Source organism: Hesperophylax consimilis, chromosome 3, assembly GCF_061612785.1.
Source record: "Hesperophylax consimilis isolate HC1 chromosome 3, BYU_Hcon_1.0, whole genome shotgun sequence".
In the NCBI taxonomy this organism is placed as follows: domain Eukaryota; kingdom Metazoa; phylum Arthropoda; class Insecta; order Trichoptera; family Limnephilidae; genus Hesperophylax; species Hesperophylax consimilis.
In genome coordinates, this window is record NC_142838.1 from 38,608,125 (window position 1) to 38,625,229 (window position 17,105).

The window sequence follows — 17,105 nt, forward strand, 5'->3', positions numbered from 1 at the left end:
ATTAGACATTTTGATATCGGACAAGAAAAATGACATAAATCAATTTTTTGATAAATTGTTTTTTTTTCTAAATTAATTGTTTCTTGTTTTGATTTAATCTATAAGTATAATTATAAAAATAAAATTTCAATTTTATAAACTCGTATGTCAATAATTTTTTACGATATTGCTATTTTTGTATTATCATATTTGAATATTCTTTTGGTCTATTCTCTACGTTTATATTATTTAAAATACAAGTTAGCAACTTCTTATATTATTTTTTTTTTCTTTTCATATTATTTATAAAGTGCAATAAGTAAAAGTCAATACACTAGACTAAATATGAATTGCTTTTAATAAATATGCCTATTTCTGACTGTTCTAAAACAGGTATTCTCCTAGTTGGACAGCCAAAGATCATTGTAATATGTAATATGTCATGTTTTTTAAAAAATAATAAATAAATAAAATAAAAAAAAATATTTTCATTTTATTTGGTTTTACGCCTGACGGCTTTTTACATGGATTTTAAGGACAGAAAATACCTCGTGAGCTATCGAATATTATACAAAAAGTTTTTAAAGCATTAAATAATGTTAAACCACAGACATAGGAATTAATAGACGAGAAGATAATGGCGAGAGGTAAAATCAACTGTTGAAGAACGAAGGGAGTGAAGCTGACTGTGATTCGTCAATATATCAATCTGACAGTAAATAGGCATCTCGCATTATAATATCACCATTTACTTCTTAAAAGTAAAATCTGCTTTTGAATGAATAGACATTTTTACATGGGAGCGCAAATTACTCGCCACGTTATGAACAAATTTGCGAAGTCCAAATTCGGCAAAAAAATTCGGTTCTATTTTCAGAGTCGAATATTTCGTTTAAGTATTTAGTTAAGACACTTTTATAAATGTTCATAATTTACTTCCCAGCAACCAACCAGCTTTGTGTTTCGCGTCCAGACGTTTCTCGATTGATAGTAACAACTGATTCATATTATACGATGTGAATATGCTTAAAATAAAGTAAAATAATGCTTATATATGGAATGTAATACGACAATTGGGTTTATTCTCTTTTTCACATCTATTTTTACATGTTTTCATAGTACAAGTCAACATTTTGCCGTGTTATTTCGTAAAATGAACCGATGATGCCTCGACCATAGTTCGCACAAGAATGATGACGTCACGTTTTCAAATTTCACTTGAGGCCATACGCGAGCACAGCCGGCTCCAATGGAACCGGTATGGGGAGTGGGGATAATACGCTTTTAATCACTTAGGGCAGGTCTACTAATATTCATATGTCTATGTGTTAAACTGACAAACTGAATTTGAAACAATATTAGTAAAACATGTAACAGTATCATAAAATAATATAGAAACTAAAACAATATTACATTTAAGACAAATCACTAAAACTACATTACCAACGCTACTATAATTTGTAGGATTCAACAAAGTGCTAGTATAGATTACGCTTAATTCTATAGAATGGAGTCAGTAAATATATCAATAGTACCCCCAAACCTGTTGCCCTGATCATGCATACTATTGGTAAGTGAGTGTGTCTGATAGTTTGTAGTGTATGTATTGCAGAAGAATGTTACATTTTGTCTTGTGTTCCTAATCGGTACATGAAATTTAATAGTGGCAACGATGGCAGGGCTGGCAAAAATATAATATTTAAATAAGAGTGACCTTTAACACTTGACCTAATACACAAAACAGGAGGAAAGTCACCTTCTATATGAGGAAAACCACCCCCAACCCCACCACATTTTCCCGCCCCAAAGCAGAATTTTGCAAGAGGAAAATTACTGTTTAATGTCTGATAACTGTGTGCCCGGGCAACGCCGGGACTTCAGCGAGTATCAGATCTAATAAATGACTTCTTTGATACTTAAGCAAATTGCGAAAATATGAACAAAAAAACGCAATAATAATTAGTGCAACAATAACAACAACATTGAATATTAAATTTCCTTAGAATATGATGTAGAATTATCTCCTGATCTTCCTGAGCAATGAAATAGTAAAAAAGATTTACCTATGAAGTAGTTAGTCCGGGGATCCACCTTGATGGGAGTGCACAGGTAAAGTTCATCCTGGAATAAGAAAAGATAACAACTTGAATTTATTGTATCTAGAAGTTTTTAACCTTCCAGCGGGCGCGCTGTCGTAAAATTTACGACAAACGCGCCCTATCGCTTCCCCCACTCTTGCGACTTAGTTGTAAGCATCGAGCTTCGAGCTATGCTAGAGTCAAATCAAATGTCAAACATTTACCACAAGATATAAATGCTTTCCTCAAAGTGAATCACGGTAGGGCAATTGAACCGATAAAAAAAGAAGAAAACAAAAGCTTTCCAAAATGCGGTTTTTGTCGGTTATGTGCACTGGATAAGAAAAGATCCTCAGCATCAATGAAGTATTGCCGTTGCCAGTCCTTTACATGCAAGAACCATTCTTCAGTTGAGGTGGTTTGTAACAATTGTGGGGATGAGAATATTGATTCTGACTAAATAGGTCGATAAAATATTTTATTTTGAAATATTAACAAGTTTTGAGTGTTGCTTCGTTTTTTTTAAGAAAGTCAAATATATATTTTTTTAAGTACTGCCTATTATGATTTTTCATATCCTTAAAGAAATTCCCTGATGTTTGTATAAAGAAAACACCACTTACATGGAGAAAACTTGATGACGTAAAATTTACGACAAGCGCCCGCTCAAGGGAAATTTCTCAACGCGCCCGCTGGAAGGTTAAAAGAATTAGGTTCCATCGATATCCTAAAGAATTCGCACTATTTACAATGTTTTGTATTTATAGGGCTAACAGACTCTTCAATAGTAACCAGCTACTAAATCTATACAAATCTCAAGTACGCTCAGCTATTGAATTTGGGGGCCATCTCTGGGTCGGAACCCCACAATACTTGATAGACCTACTTGAATATGTGCAAAGGAGAGCGGTCCGTCTGATTGGCAATGCATTGCTAACAGACCGATTGCCATATCTAATGAACAGACGCTATGTGGGCATGCTGAGTCTGTTCTTCAGCTATTTTAATGGATCCTGCTCTAAGGAGCTAGATGCATTGCTCCCCGGTGCACGAGCGGAACACCAATTCAGTTAATGTTGGCTTGGGAAGGAGCCGTTTCTTCGACTCGTTTTTGTCATGCCTCACAACGCTGCCCAACTGGGGCTGTACAGACAGGGGCGCTCTTGTGAGATGTCACATAAAAAAGTAACCTTTAAAGTACAGAGGTACCTATCTACTTAATGGTTCCATGATAACTCATCAAAATGACAATTCAACAAACCTATAAAAAGTGTTAAAAAGTTGTGAAAAGTGATAAAACAAAAAAATAGGTTAAATAGGTTACATGTGTAACTATATGTGTTGAATTGTCATTTTGATGAGTTATCCGGTCACCCTACTTAATACATACCTATATTAGAACATAGCAACCCTGAATTTTTCATAACCAAAGTTAATTTTAAAAAACTAATATCGAAATATGTTTTTTTAAATTTAAGTATTTAAAATATTTTCATCAAGGGCGCAGTAATTGTTATTCTTAACAATAATCCGTAGCACAACAAATTTTCACTAAGATTCTGCCGCTGAGAACTGCGTTATAACTTCTCTTTCCGTACATCACTTATGAGAATGATTAACCCTTCCATCTTTGTTCATTTTATGTGTTTTTTTATTTATTTGTTCAACTATATTTATAACCTTACATTGGCGATGTTTTTGCCTGTCTCACTTTGTTGTCATATCCAGTTCCAGAGAGTGGGCATTTTCGCCAAAGGTTGCAAATTGCGTTTTTGTCGTGTCCCACGATTTTTAGCATAGTTACGTATAATAGAATATTGGAAAGGATTTATTAATTTACTATATTCTTCCAACCTAACCTAACCTAACCTAAATCCTAATAATAATCCAACCTAACCTAACCTACAATAATCCAACCTAACCTATATCCTAATAATAATCATACCTAACCTATAATATCCAATCTATCCTAACCTAACCTAAATCCTAATAATAAACCAACCTAACCTATAATAATCCAACCTTACCTATAATAACCCCACCTTTTTTAATTTTTCTATTTTATAAAACATACCTAAATATCTTTATTTTATTTTTCGAGTTTGGCTAAAATAGTACCTTACTAGTATTTGCACATGGTAAAAAATATAGCCACTCGTATCAAGAATACCAACCAGAGAAAATGTCATCAACAGAAATCATTCCAGCTGTCATCCAATACAACGAAAGTGAATTTTCGATTTACGTAATTAAAAATTAAAATGCTAAAATTAAAAATGTCCCAAATGCAGTCAGATTCCTTTTATAGTAATTAATGTATATCAGAAGGTTTTATTTAAAAATATTTCATATAATCCTTGTCCAGCGATTCCGAATATTTACCTTATTTTTTAACGTCCTTTTTAGAGGAATAGTTTGAATAATATTTCTATAAAACCGTTTTTTTATAAATTGAAGATTAGAAATCTGGAAAGTGAGGTGTTTTGCACTGAAAAAAAACCTGACTTTTAATAATCGATATTAGTGGAAACTTATAAATAAAACGTAAAGGAAAGCACAAAAATTATAAAAACGTGTCCTAATTTTGACGAAAATCTACCGACGGTCGTTTCCTTCTCACACGTCTTCTATGAAAATGAATAAAACATAAGAAACTAGTACGATGACGTCAAGTACGACCTCTCTCTGGGAATACTACACCACTGATGGCTGTATTATGACTTCTCGATCAAATTGAAAAATTTTGTAATGTTTTTAAAAGAATAAAAAAAGTTGAATTGAATTGAAATGTGAATTAAAAATTTACTTGAGAAAGGTCATGTTAAGAGTCAGGATAACAGAAAAATATGCATGAGATGATGTATGAATGTGAATGAACCAAGAGTGTGTACCAAGACAAAGTTGTGGGGTGGTCCACCCTCACTCAGAAACGGCGTGATTGTTAGTTAAGTTAGCTTTTTAAAAACCAAAATTTTATTAAAAAAGTTGTTTTCAAAAAAAATCAACAAATATTAAAATAGTATTGAATGCCGTACCCGAAACAAAATTATTATAGTAAGAGAATAAATTAATTCATTAACTCAATTTTCGTTACACGAAATATGCCTAGTTGCCATGGTTGCGTTAGAAATATTGGTTGTCGGGGAAGAGGGAATATAAGGAGAGATTGAAACAAAAAAAACGCTTCGAAAAGTTTCTAAATTCGAAAATAATCGATTATCAACATGTGTCGATAACACTATTCAGTGCCTACGCAGGTAGATATAATCTATCCAATTTGTTTGGCTTTATCTCAAATCGATCCACCCCTTCCAATTGTGTTCAATCAATTACCTACTAAGTTTATCTGGTAATCTAAAAGCTACTCCCACATATACTATACGTACACTGTGCTTCAGGGTTGTACCTCGAAACACCAAATTAAGGCGATGCACTACGTCATAATACGTCTACGTGTAATATTTTGAATCGAGCCGCTATCAATAACACACCTTGCGTAGATGGCGATAAGGCTTAAATTCCCGATTCACACCATCCACCTGTTTTGATTTATGCATGAAAAAAACATGACCAAAAAGTGCCTTTTATTTTATTTTGTGGATGTTCAGGCACAAATATTTAATTTTTTTTCGATCATTTTAAACATAACTTAATTCGCCACATTATACAATAAAACCATAACAGAAAATGGGTTCGTAAGTAGGAGATTTTGAACTTTAAAGCAGTTTTCATAGGCCTATACATTATTTTTTTCTGGGTTTATAAAAAGACTTATTAAAAAATACTCGATTATTTCAAAGGCCAAATTAATGTATTCTACTCGCAGTATTTAATTAAAGCATCTGAAACATTTCTAGGCGACCAAATTTTCAAACCAAAAACACATGATTTTAAATTACTACGTAGTGCATCGCCTTAAGGCGCAAACCTATCTATCTATCTATACAGGGTGTATCGGCACTAACCCGACAAACTTTAACCAGCTATTCCTTAGCACATTTGGAGTAAAAAATGTTATGTACACTTTGCTGTCCGGTAACATTTTTTTTCTTTTAAAAACAAAAAATAAATAAAATTTCCACACTCCGCTACTGCCCACAGTATAGGGGTAAAATAATTGGCAACGCCGCGCTACTGTCATCTCTTTCACACATATTCTGTCTCAAGTCCCGTGTGGTTCCCGCCACCCCGTCTCGTATCAGTGGTCAGTGCTGTTTTGGGAGTTCGCATGTCATCAAGTTTCTAGTTTCGTTTTTGTTTTGTTATCTAAGTTTTTACTGTTGAAATATGCCCCTCAATTATCCACCTGCCGAGCAAGCAGATATTGTTTTTGTTTATGGATTTTGCAATGGAAATTCACGAGCAGCCGTAAGGGAGTATCGCATGAGGTTTCCTGGAAGACGCGTCCCACACCATGCTACCTTTGTCCAGGTTTGTACCCTATCAATTGTTTATTGAAACTATTTACATTCATTGATAATGCCAAAAAGCGCTTTTGAAATTTAAACTGGGAACATTAAAAACATAACAAGGGGCCACAACTTTAAAAATGTAAATTGTACTTTAGGTGATTTGTGTTCAGTGGTCACTAAACGGCGTTTTAAAAAGTTAATTAATTTTAATCTCTAATAAATGCATCATTCACTGCAATTGAATTCACTCCCTTTCTCACCATGGGATTATTTAAATTACTTGAATTCAATTTCACCCCTGTGAATCCAAGATATCAACCGTACCTAGTTAAGAAAATTATAATTTAAAACACTTTGTTATACATTTTACTATAAAAAAATGAAATAAATGAAGAGAAAACGTAAGTTTTCTGATATGTGCCTAAAATAAGTGTTCTTTAAAAATAAAATGAGTGAAAAAGCCCGCGATTGTTTATTTGACATTATTACTGAGCTGAATAATAAAAGCAGTTGTTATTTGTTGTTTTGTTTCAGATGTATCAACAATTGCGTGACTGTGGCATCGGACGGATTGAAGGCGCCGGCGGAGGACACAACATCGTTCCTGTGGCAGTTGAGGAGAGAATCCTGAACTTAATTACCGAAGACCCCACGCTGTCCGTGCGTCGGGTCGCTCTGATGATAGGACACAGGGAACACATGGCGGTATGGAGAGTTCTGAAGAAGCACGGGCTCAAACCTTTTCACTATAGGCGCTGCCAAGGCCTCATGGAGAATGACCACTTTTCCAGAGTCGTGTACTGCAGAAGAATGCTGCATAATGTCATAAGAGATGCAGACTTCATGAAAAACATATTGTTTACCGACGAAGCACAGTTCACTAAAACAGGAGTGCTAAATGTGCACAACTTGCACCATTGGGCTGAACAAAACCCCAAGCTTGTTCGGGAGTCGTCGAGCCAGGACAGATTTTCCATCAACATGTGGGCAGGAATCCTGGGAAATCAAATACTCGGTCCAATCGAGTTGCCTCCCAGACTAAATGGACCGATGTATTTGGAGTTCTTACAAGTGCAACTGGGCGAGATTCTGGAAGATGTGAACCTCGAATTACTACGGAGAATGTGGTTCCAGCACGATGGAGCCCCACCACACTATTCGATTGCCGTGCGGAACTACTTGGATGTCGAGTTTCCTGGTCGTTGGATAGGCCGTGGAAGTCCGGCCATTGCTTGGCCACCAAGATCACCCGACCTGACCCCCCTGGATTACTACCTGTGGGGGGCTCTCAAGGAAAAAGTGTATGCTAAGCCAATAGCCTCAAGAGAGCAACTGCTCGAACGAGTGATGGAAGCCGCTGCAGAAATTAAAGCAAATCCTGCAAACTTAAATAATCAAAATATAACAAGACTACACGCTTGCATCGAAAATAATGGTAGTCACTTCGAACAAATGCTCCAATAAAAAAATTAACATAAACTACATGTCCGCATTTTCATTTATTATTTATTGGTAAAATTCTCACAATGTCATTCATTTACACATCAATATTACCTACATATCAATATTTAATAAAATCTGTAGAAGAGTATGCCCGTCGGCATTCAACAAGTTTTTCGACAAGTGTGTCGAAAAGCGTCTTCTCTCTTTCCTACACACTAAATATTAATGGTTAAAAATGAGACGACTGATGCTTGTAAGCGCGCCAATACGTAAAAACAACGAAACTCGAATAAGAATTGCCAGGTGGGTTTTTTAATCGCTTTAATCTGACTTTAAACAATAATTAAACACGTAAAAATTATTTAATATAATATTACAGTACAGTACTTTGAACCTTCGCAATAAATTTATTTGATTTTAAGTTTAGTTTGTAGAACTCCATTTCAATTTAGAGATTTTTTTTATTTTAACAGTCTTATTAAAAAATTTATAAAAACAGTGTGTTTATAAACAAGTTCTGCTAGTTGTAATTATTATTACGCGTGACAGCTGTTTCACCTTCTGACGGCATTATCAAACTTTGGTAAAGCCACTTACAGACGACGTAAGTGATAACTTTCTTTTTTTATTATTCTGGCTTTATTGATTTCCGAGTAAATTGTCGTAAATTATTATTTGCTAATCCCAATATTATTTGCTAATGCTAATAATTAAGTGAAATTTTAAACAATGCAATAATAGGATTATTGCATTGTTAATTTCACTTAATGTCGTTGGTATTTCCAACTGATGACTCAGGGGTTTATTTCCCTGAATAATTAAGTATTTTGGGGTCTAATTATTATGCATTTCATTACATCCGATAATTTAAACAATTTTTATGTTGAATTGGGGTAAGTTTTATGGCTAAGGGAAGGAGTGGAAGGTGAGGAAGTACCTGGATATTCAGATCTGGTCACCAAATACGGCTAGTCATTTCAAGCAACGTTTAAATTCTAAACCTGGATATTCAGATCTGGTCACCAAATACGGCTAGTCATTTCAAGCAACGTTTAAATTCTGAACCTGGATATTCAGATCTGGTCACCAAATACGGCTAGTCATTTCAAGTAACGTTTAAATTCTAAACCTGGATATTCAGATCTGGTCACCAAATACGGCTAGTCATTTCAAGCAACGTTTAAATTCTGAACCTGGATATTCAGATCTGGTCACCAAATACGGCTAGTCATTTCAAGCAACGTTTAAATTCTAAACCTGGATATTCAGATCTGGTCACCAAATACGGCTAGTCATTTCAAGCAACGTTTAAATTCTGAACCTGGATATTCAGATCTGGTCACCAAATACGGCTAGTCATTTCAAGCAACGTTTAAATTCTAAACCTGGATATTCAGATCTGGTCACCAAATACGGCTAGTCATTTCAAGCAACGTTTAAATTCTGAACCTGGATATTCAGATCTGGTCACCAAATACGGCTAGTCATTTCAAGCAACGTTTAAATTCTGAATTAATTAATCAATTACGAAAAAGCGTGGGGTTAAGAATATTTTTTTTAAATTATAGTTGTAATTTATTGTCGATTTTTTAAAAAAATTGCGATATTTTAAATAAAATTTAATAATTATTGTATAAATTAGCAATCTGGCAGCATTCATTTGCAGGTGGTCAATCCAATGCAGTCATGACGTTTGTGTGAGTGCTTTCCTTTGTCTCAGTGTGTTGCGCAGCAGTTTTATATGAACCGTTTTTTGATTCATCGGGATTGTTTTTAAAACTATACATTCTTTGTACCTTCAAATTAGTGGAAATAAACTTAAGTGTGTCAAGCTGCTCGTTATATTCCGGTAATTCTGGAAGGCTTTTAACATAAGCAATAATATTCATAAATCACATTCCGCGAAGTTGTAAATAACTAAATTTATTAAAAAATATACGTTGTAGGATAGCCTAGCAAGTAACATTTTGACAGAGCACTTACGGTGATTTAAAAAACAACGGCGCTGTTCAAATAATCCAATTATTATTATTGATAAGTACCTAAGTGAGGAAAATTGTTTTTAAAAGTGCTCAGAATTATTGGACTTCGATTATAAATTCAGGAAATCTACTAATTAGTTTCTTAGTTTCAAAATTAGACTATTTAATACGTGAAACGCGTAAGAGGTGAAACCAAAGCATTCCAGAGGTGAAACAATTTAGATACAAAAATAAAACTGATGTGTACAATACAAGAAGACAATCAGTGATTCGCATACGAAAAATGTGAATAATCATTATTGTTAAATAAAATATTTCTTTTCTGGTACTGGATTATGTAATACGGGCTTCGTTCGCAGCAACACGCGAGAGTTGCGATGTTGCTTTCAAATTTTGACAAAGGATAAAACAGTGGTGACATGTGGTGAAAATATGTTTAATTAATTTTTTATTAAAAAAAAACGTTACCGGACAGCAAAGTGCACATAACATTTTTTACTCCAAATGTGCTAAGGAATAGCTGGTTAAAGTTTGTCGGGTTAGTGCCGATACACCCTGTATATAAATAAAAATGTAAATGTTCGTTTGTTCAAAATCTTTCTTCACCGATTGCTTTGAAATGTTGACACAACGTTGCATTCGAATACGCGTGTTTTTATCTGTAAAAACATGCCTTTTGATAGTAAAAAAACAGCGCCATCTGTTGGACTAACATGTTTTTTTTTTAAACAGCTGTTGGACGCATAAGCAACACGCGCTATTGTTTCTCTACCTGCACAGATAGACTAAGCCCGGCAAAGCGTGGCAGGGTAGAGCTAGTCTATATAAATAAAAATGTTCGTTTGTTCAAAATCATAAATCTTTGAAAGTTCTTTACCGATTGGTTAGATATTTTGACATAACGTTGCATTCGAATACGCGTGTGTTTTTATGCACCTTTTTATATAGATGTCACCTGACAGATATAAGACAGTTTAAAAAAAAAAATTAAAAAACAGCGCTATCTGTTGGACATACATGCTTTTTTTAAACAGCGCCATCTGTCGGACGTAAAAGAAACATAGGCTATTTTTTCTCTATCTGCACATACAGGCTGAGCCACAGCAACGCGTGGCGGGGTACGGCTAGTAAATAAATAAAACACTATGTTACATTTTCGGTAATCTAACTGTTTGTGTATCTGATCCTTTATCTGTATATTAGATACGATTCCGCCACCACATACCGCTAATGAGAATTTCTTCCGGAAAGTTTATATATACATATACAGGGTGTATCGGCACTAACCCGACAAACTTTAACCAGCTATTCCTTAGCACATTTTGAGTAAAAAATGTTATGGGCACTTTGCTGTCCGGTAGCATTTTTTTTTTCAATTAAAAACAAAAAAAAAAAAAATTCCACACTACATCACTGTCATTGGCATTGCGTTTCGTGTTCAACAGCTGTTATAAGCAAGTATGTCAAAAAGCGTCTTCGCTCTTTCGCACACACTAAATAATAATAGTTAAAAATGAGACGAATGGTGCCGTGCCATTTCGTTGTGATTGTAAAAGTGGGCCAATGTAGGTACACACGTGCATTATTCAACGGAATTCGAATAAACTATTTGCCAGATGGGTTTTCAAACTTTGACAAAGGATAAAACAGTGGTGACATGTGGTGAAAATATGAATAATAATTTTTTTATTTAAAAAAAACGTTACCGGACAGCAAAGTGCACATAAGATTTTTTACTCCAAATATGCTAAGGAATAGCTGTGTAGCGTCGAGAAAAATCTACATCAAATAATTAATAATAAACCGCTCGACCTACTTAGTACCTACTCCCGAATTATGTACCTGCAATCCAAACCGCATCGTAAACAAAGCAACCAACGTACTGCAAGTACCTACTTGTCTACCAGGTGACAATACGTCACGGGCCGTCTTACACAGTACGAGAACTCGCCAGAAGGAACGAGTCTGCCGCCTATGCATAATTGCCACGCTATCGAAGGTTCCTGAAACATACAGTCTGTGCGAGTGCCTAGGATTTGGTTGCCATCCACCTACCTACTGCCGCCGTCGGCCGTGTAGTATAAATATGCCCGACGCAGCGAGTCAGTCAGTCAGTTATCTATCAGCCGTCAGTCTACGAGGCTCAACGAGTGATCACCCGCGCTCTTCTTACTAGCGCGAAGGACAACGTACCCGGCTTCGCCCGTACCACCATGGACTCCATCGGGACATCATCTTAGCGCCTTGACCAGATCGCCGTCCCTGGCAAGCGCTACTCGGATTACAAGCGCCCTGGTTCCAGTGTCTCTGACCAGCGCTTCTTCCTCGCCATCATGACCACCACGAGGACACGCAGCATCCTCACTGGTCACGCCGTTCCCGTTCAACCGCCTACAAGGTCCGCCGCACCTTCGGCCGTCTCGTCAGCACTGGAGTGCCTGAAGACCTACGTTCTTCGCCAGTGCCTGACCTTCATCGAGTCCCGGTCACCAGCGCCCGGCGTCGACTCACTGACCCGCGCTTGACCTGCCATCACAGCCAGCATCATCATCATCAGGTGTATTCTTCTGTCCAGCGTCAACTCTCGTTACGGCTACCTGACTCATCAATAAAACACAATGACCTTCACCACACGCCTTTTATTTCGTGCCTCACCACTGATCCCCAAAGCTGGTTAAAGTTTGTCGGGTACGTGCCGATACACCCTGTATAATACATGCATATCATATTTATAGAAAGTAGAGAAAAGTCTAGCAACGCCGGGTACACGTCAGCTAGTATTGAATAATCACCTCGTGAAGTTTCGCAGTACCACCCTGCAACACGGTGTACCTATAAGCATTATGTCCCTTACTTTTATGACGTTGTGTGAATTTTAAGCGGGGCTTAGTCGGCATAATAAAAAAAACCGTCGCAGGTGGCCTAGCTGATGTTAAACATCGAAATTGAAGGAAGTGAATGACGAGTCACGAGGTTGGCTGAATGAGGCGTCAAGAGTGTCGTCTCTCCCGTCTTGGACGGTATTATGTACAAACATAATACTACAATGCTGGTTTTATCTCAAGGTCAGAAGGTGAAGACGATAAGAGCAAACATGAGGAAAATACCGAGTTTAAACAACGAGCAACTTGCATCATGTTTTTTTTTTAATTCAGGAAGAAAAATAAAGGAATTCCGTATGTAAAAAGGTCATTTTAATAATTGCGAAATTGAAGCATTTTTTTATAAAACAGTAAAGCGATCTTTGTAGACAATGAAGAACTGACGTCCATTTTTATTTTTTTAATAGCTGACCCAGCCACGCGTTGCTGTGGCTCAGGCTCTCTGTGCAGATAGAGAAGTAAAAGCGCGTGTTGCTTTTACGTCCAACAGATGGCGCTGTTTTTTTTTTCTAGTTAGTTGTAATAGTAAATGGTAAAAATTCTTGCCATTCATATATGGTATCAGGAATACCAACAAAAGAAATTAAAATGCTAAATTAAAAATTTCCCAAATGCAGTTAGTTTCCTTTTATTGTAATTAGGGTAAATCAAAAGGTTTTATTAAAAAATATTTCGTATTATCCGTGGCCAGCGATCCCGAATATTCACCATATATTTTTAGGCCACAATATTTATCACTGTTGTTCTTTATTTTATCATTTTGTTGTGATGACGATGTGAAATGTCAAAAGAAGTAATGTTTAGGATCAAGAACGTATATGATTATTCATGTAATGTAATTAAAGATTAGTATGATTACTAGCGCAGTCCCGTGAGAAATCACGGGATATTATATTAATTCTAGGTTTGTAGGATTTGTGACTCTGAAAGTATTTATATATTTGCTTAAGGATCATTTGCCTTTCAAAACCAACAAATATTGTCAATGTTTCATCAGATTCTATCACTTTCAAGTGAACACCGTTAGTCATGTTTGAAAAAAACGAAAGCTGTGAAAATTTTAAACAAAAGAAATACAAATTTCAAAGATATAATTTATTAATTGAAATTAAACATAAAATAATTTCCGGATCATAGGTGTAGGTACCATCCCTTTAACTCTTTAAGTTTTTATGTTTCAAAAACAATATTTTTGAAGACAATATTTCTATACATTTGTTATGCCGAAACGTTAATTATATGAATTTCCCTCGATAGAAAAAAATCGCAAAGCAAGATTCGAAAAAATATTAATTGCTTTATATATATTCTATGTATAATATGGAGCTCGTGGGATTGCACCACCCTCCTCGAGATCTGGAATAAAAATTTAAAAAAAAATATATATATTAAAAAAGCACGTATTGTTCTGTTATTTAATACGTTATGGGCATAAAAAACTCACAGTATTCAGAGTATCTTTAAATGAAACTTAATCAATTATCAAGAGATTTTTGGTCTATTTCTAACGAGTCGTGTTTTATTAAATATTTTCACAATTTTCGCGTTTTTTAGTATCTATAATAGCGCGCTCCCTTTAACATTAGTATTTACATATCTCCCTTTCAAACCATCTTTGAAAGCTTACTACGGGACCTTCAGTAAACTGTTTTTTTACGCTGGTAGAATAATGGGATATTTTCACAAACTATGAATACCGTTAAAATGTGTAAAAGACATAAAGTTTATCATATAAGACTGGCTGAGAATTAGATGACTGAAAAGCAAAGAATTTGATGACCCCTGTCCTAGACCAATATATTTGTCCAAAAACCAACTATGTTTACATCAATACAAGCCATGCTTTTTTATCTACGTTTACGTCCTGTCGAGACAGTCAGATTTAAAGGACAGGGTTCACGTTACAAAACAAAAAAGGATGTACCGGCTTTATTACGACCACCTGAGCCCAATCCATAACTGCGCAGCTTTCAATATTATTTACGTAATAAACGTTAACCGGCGTCATCATTCCGTAATACGCTTTGTGTCAAGTGGAAACTTGTATATGTTTTATTGAATACGAAACCACAATGTATTATTGCACTGACATATTTATTTATTTTATTCTATTTGGAACATTTACAGATCGGCAATATAGGTATAATACATATTATAATATCTATAAGATGTAAATAAATGTTGCCGTTCAACCGCTTTATTGAAAATATGAAGAAAAAAAATACAGAAAAATTTTAATAAGTAATAAAAAATTGTAATAAAAATTATTAGTAGTTTTAAGCTGAACACACATGACAGAGCCAACGATCCAAATGCAGGTGGCTTGGGTCGGCAGCCTCCGTTTTTTTAAAAGTTTTTATTCTAGATAAAAGAAAATTACATTTTCACTTATTTATCTAGAAATAACTAATACATTACACATAAATTGCATAACATAACGATATTATTCACTTTCATTGTTTTGTTGATTGAGGATAAAAGGGAACATTTTTTTTTAACCCTTAAATGCATGATTTATTAAATTTTCTGGAAAAAAATATATTTTGTAGATATTTACATGCATATGCAAGGAAATATAAAGAATTTATTTTATTTGTAATTTTTTAATGATATTTGATTAAAAAAAATTGTTGCAAATTTACAACACTATGTATTTAATAAAAAATAATATGAACAATTTACGTATGAAAAAAAAATAAAAAAAAGCTAAAAAAAAATTCTCAAAACTAATCAGTGTACCGTAAAAATACGAGTTATTACATATAAGTATTGTATTATTGTATCTACTTACCTAAGAAAATCAAAATAATAACAGCAAAACCAAACTGTAATTCTAACCTCCAACCAATTTTCGAGAATCTTCACTTTGTTGAAGAAAAAGTGACAATTGACATTCGCGAAAGAAAAAAAAAGGTGATGCCACTCGATAAAATATATTACCGTGAACTTGATAATTCTAAAACGGCATGCATTAAGTATACACCAAAGAGTTAAAGGTGGTTTGAACGGTATGTTGCAGTTTTACAACAGTATGCATTTAAGGGTTTGTACCTAATTGTACTGGACGTGAGTCCGCACAAGACGGTAGATTTGGGCGCCGGGTCCAAACCGTGTCTTCGGCCGATAAGAATGCTCCTTTACGGTCGATAGTGATGATAGTTGTTAAAGTTGAATAATGTTATTGCAGTCTGCCTCCCGCACTCGGTGCTCGGTAAGGTTTCTCCTTGCAGTTTGGTCGTAGCTCGACAGAGGTCGGCCCGCTTCCATGCCACATCTCCGTTTGTTTCTATTATCCGAATCTATTTTAACATTCAACGGTGTTTCCCAATAGTAAAGCTACCGGAAGATACAGTATTTTACTTGGAAGTAATTTATTCACGTGGGTATAGTCGATAGGGCTGTTTACGTGGGTGTTGTAAGGCCGTGGTTTATTCAGTGGAAAGACCTTGAAGGATCTTGGAGCGGAGCGGACATAAATTATTCAGAATCAGGCTGGGACATCTTGAGTAACCAGATCTGAATAGTCAGGTTCTTCCCAAATCTTTATCTTCTCGTTCTCATTGCTCTCTATAGGATCTTCCAAACAGACGCCATTGTCAAATTGCGGAAGCCATAGTCCTACTGGCTCCGAGAAAATGAAAGATTTTTCCTACCAGCGGAGACCTTTGAAAAATCACGGGACATTATAATTGTAGGATTTATGAAGCTAAAGCATGTTTTTTATAAAAGATTTTCCGTGTGCTCATTCGCCTTTCAAAAACAAATACTGCATACTTTCTTTATATCATAATAATAATATTTTTGCTGTCAAATAATTAGAGAGACGATCAGAAATTTACTTTACGAATAAACACCGTTAGTAAACTTGGAAAATCACGAAATCTGTCAAAAACTAAACAAAATAAATTTCAAATATGGAATTATATTTTTATAAATAAAATAATTTTCTGATTGAAATTTTGAAAATGACTCATAAATTCAAAACAAATTTGAGTTCATTGAACGTGAATAATTTCACACAGGAATATTTCACACCACGCACCGACAACCGATATTAGTATGTTTGATTATTTTATGTGAAATAAACTAGCACAGCGCCTATACCACCAAACGAAAAACAATACCTGCCTCCGTCCCTGAATTTAAAAAATGTATTCTTTCATTTTTTTACAGTATTTACCATCTAACTTAAATGCCATTATTTTCAAATCACGTTTTCATACAGTATTAGATTGTTTTATTTAAACGTAAAGCACGTTTCACGGGCACAAGGTTTTCTTTATCCGTAGATGGTTAACCCTGGACTAAAATTCCCTTTTTATATACGCT

The 17,105-nt window shown here is 34.9% G+C and overlaps 1 protein-coding gene across 1 annotated transcript in view; it reads right to left on the reverse strand.

The window, feature by feature from the left end:
• Phm (Peptidylglycine-alpha-hydroxylating monooxygenase) overlaps positions 1-17,105 on the reverse strand; it is a 48,626-nt gene that overhangs the window by 14,817 nt on the left and 16,704 nt on the right. The window contains exon 2 of the mRNA XM_089650660.1: positions 2,043-2,100. Within this exon, the coding sequence (XP_089506786.1) occupies positions 2,043-2,100 (58 nt within the window). The remainder of the gene's footprint in view (positions 1-2,042; positions 2,101-17,105) is intronic.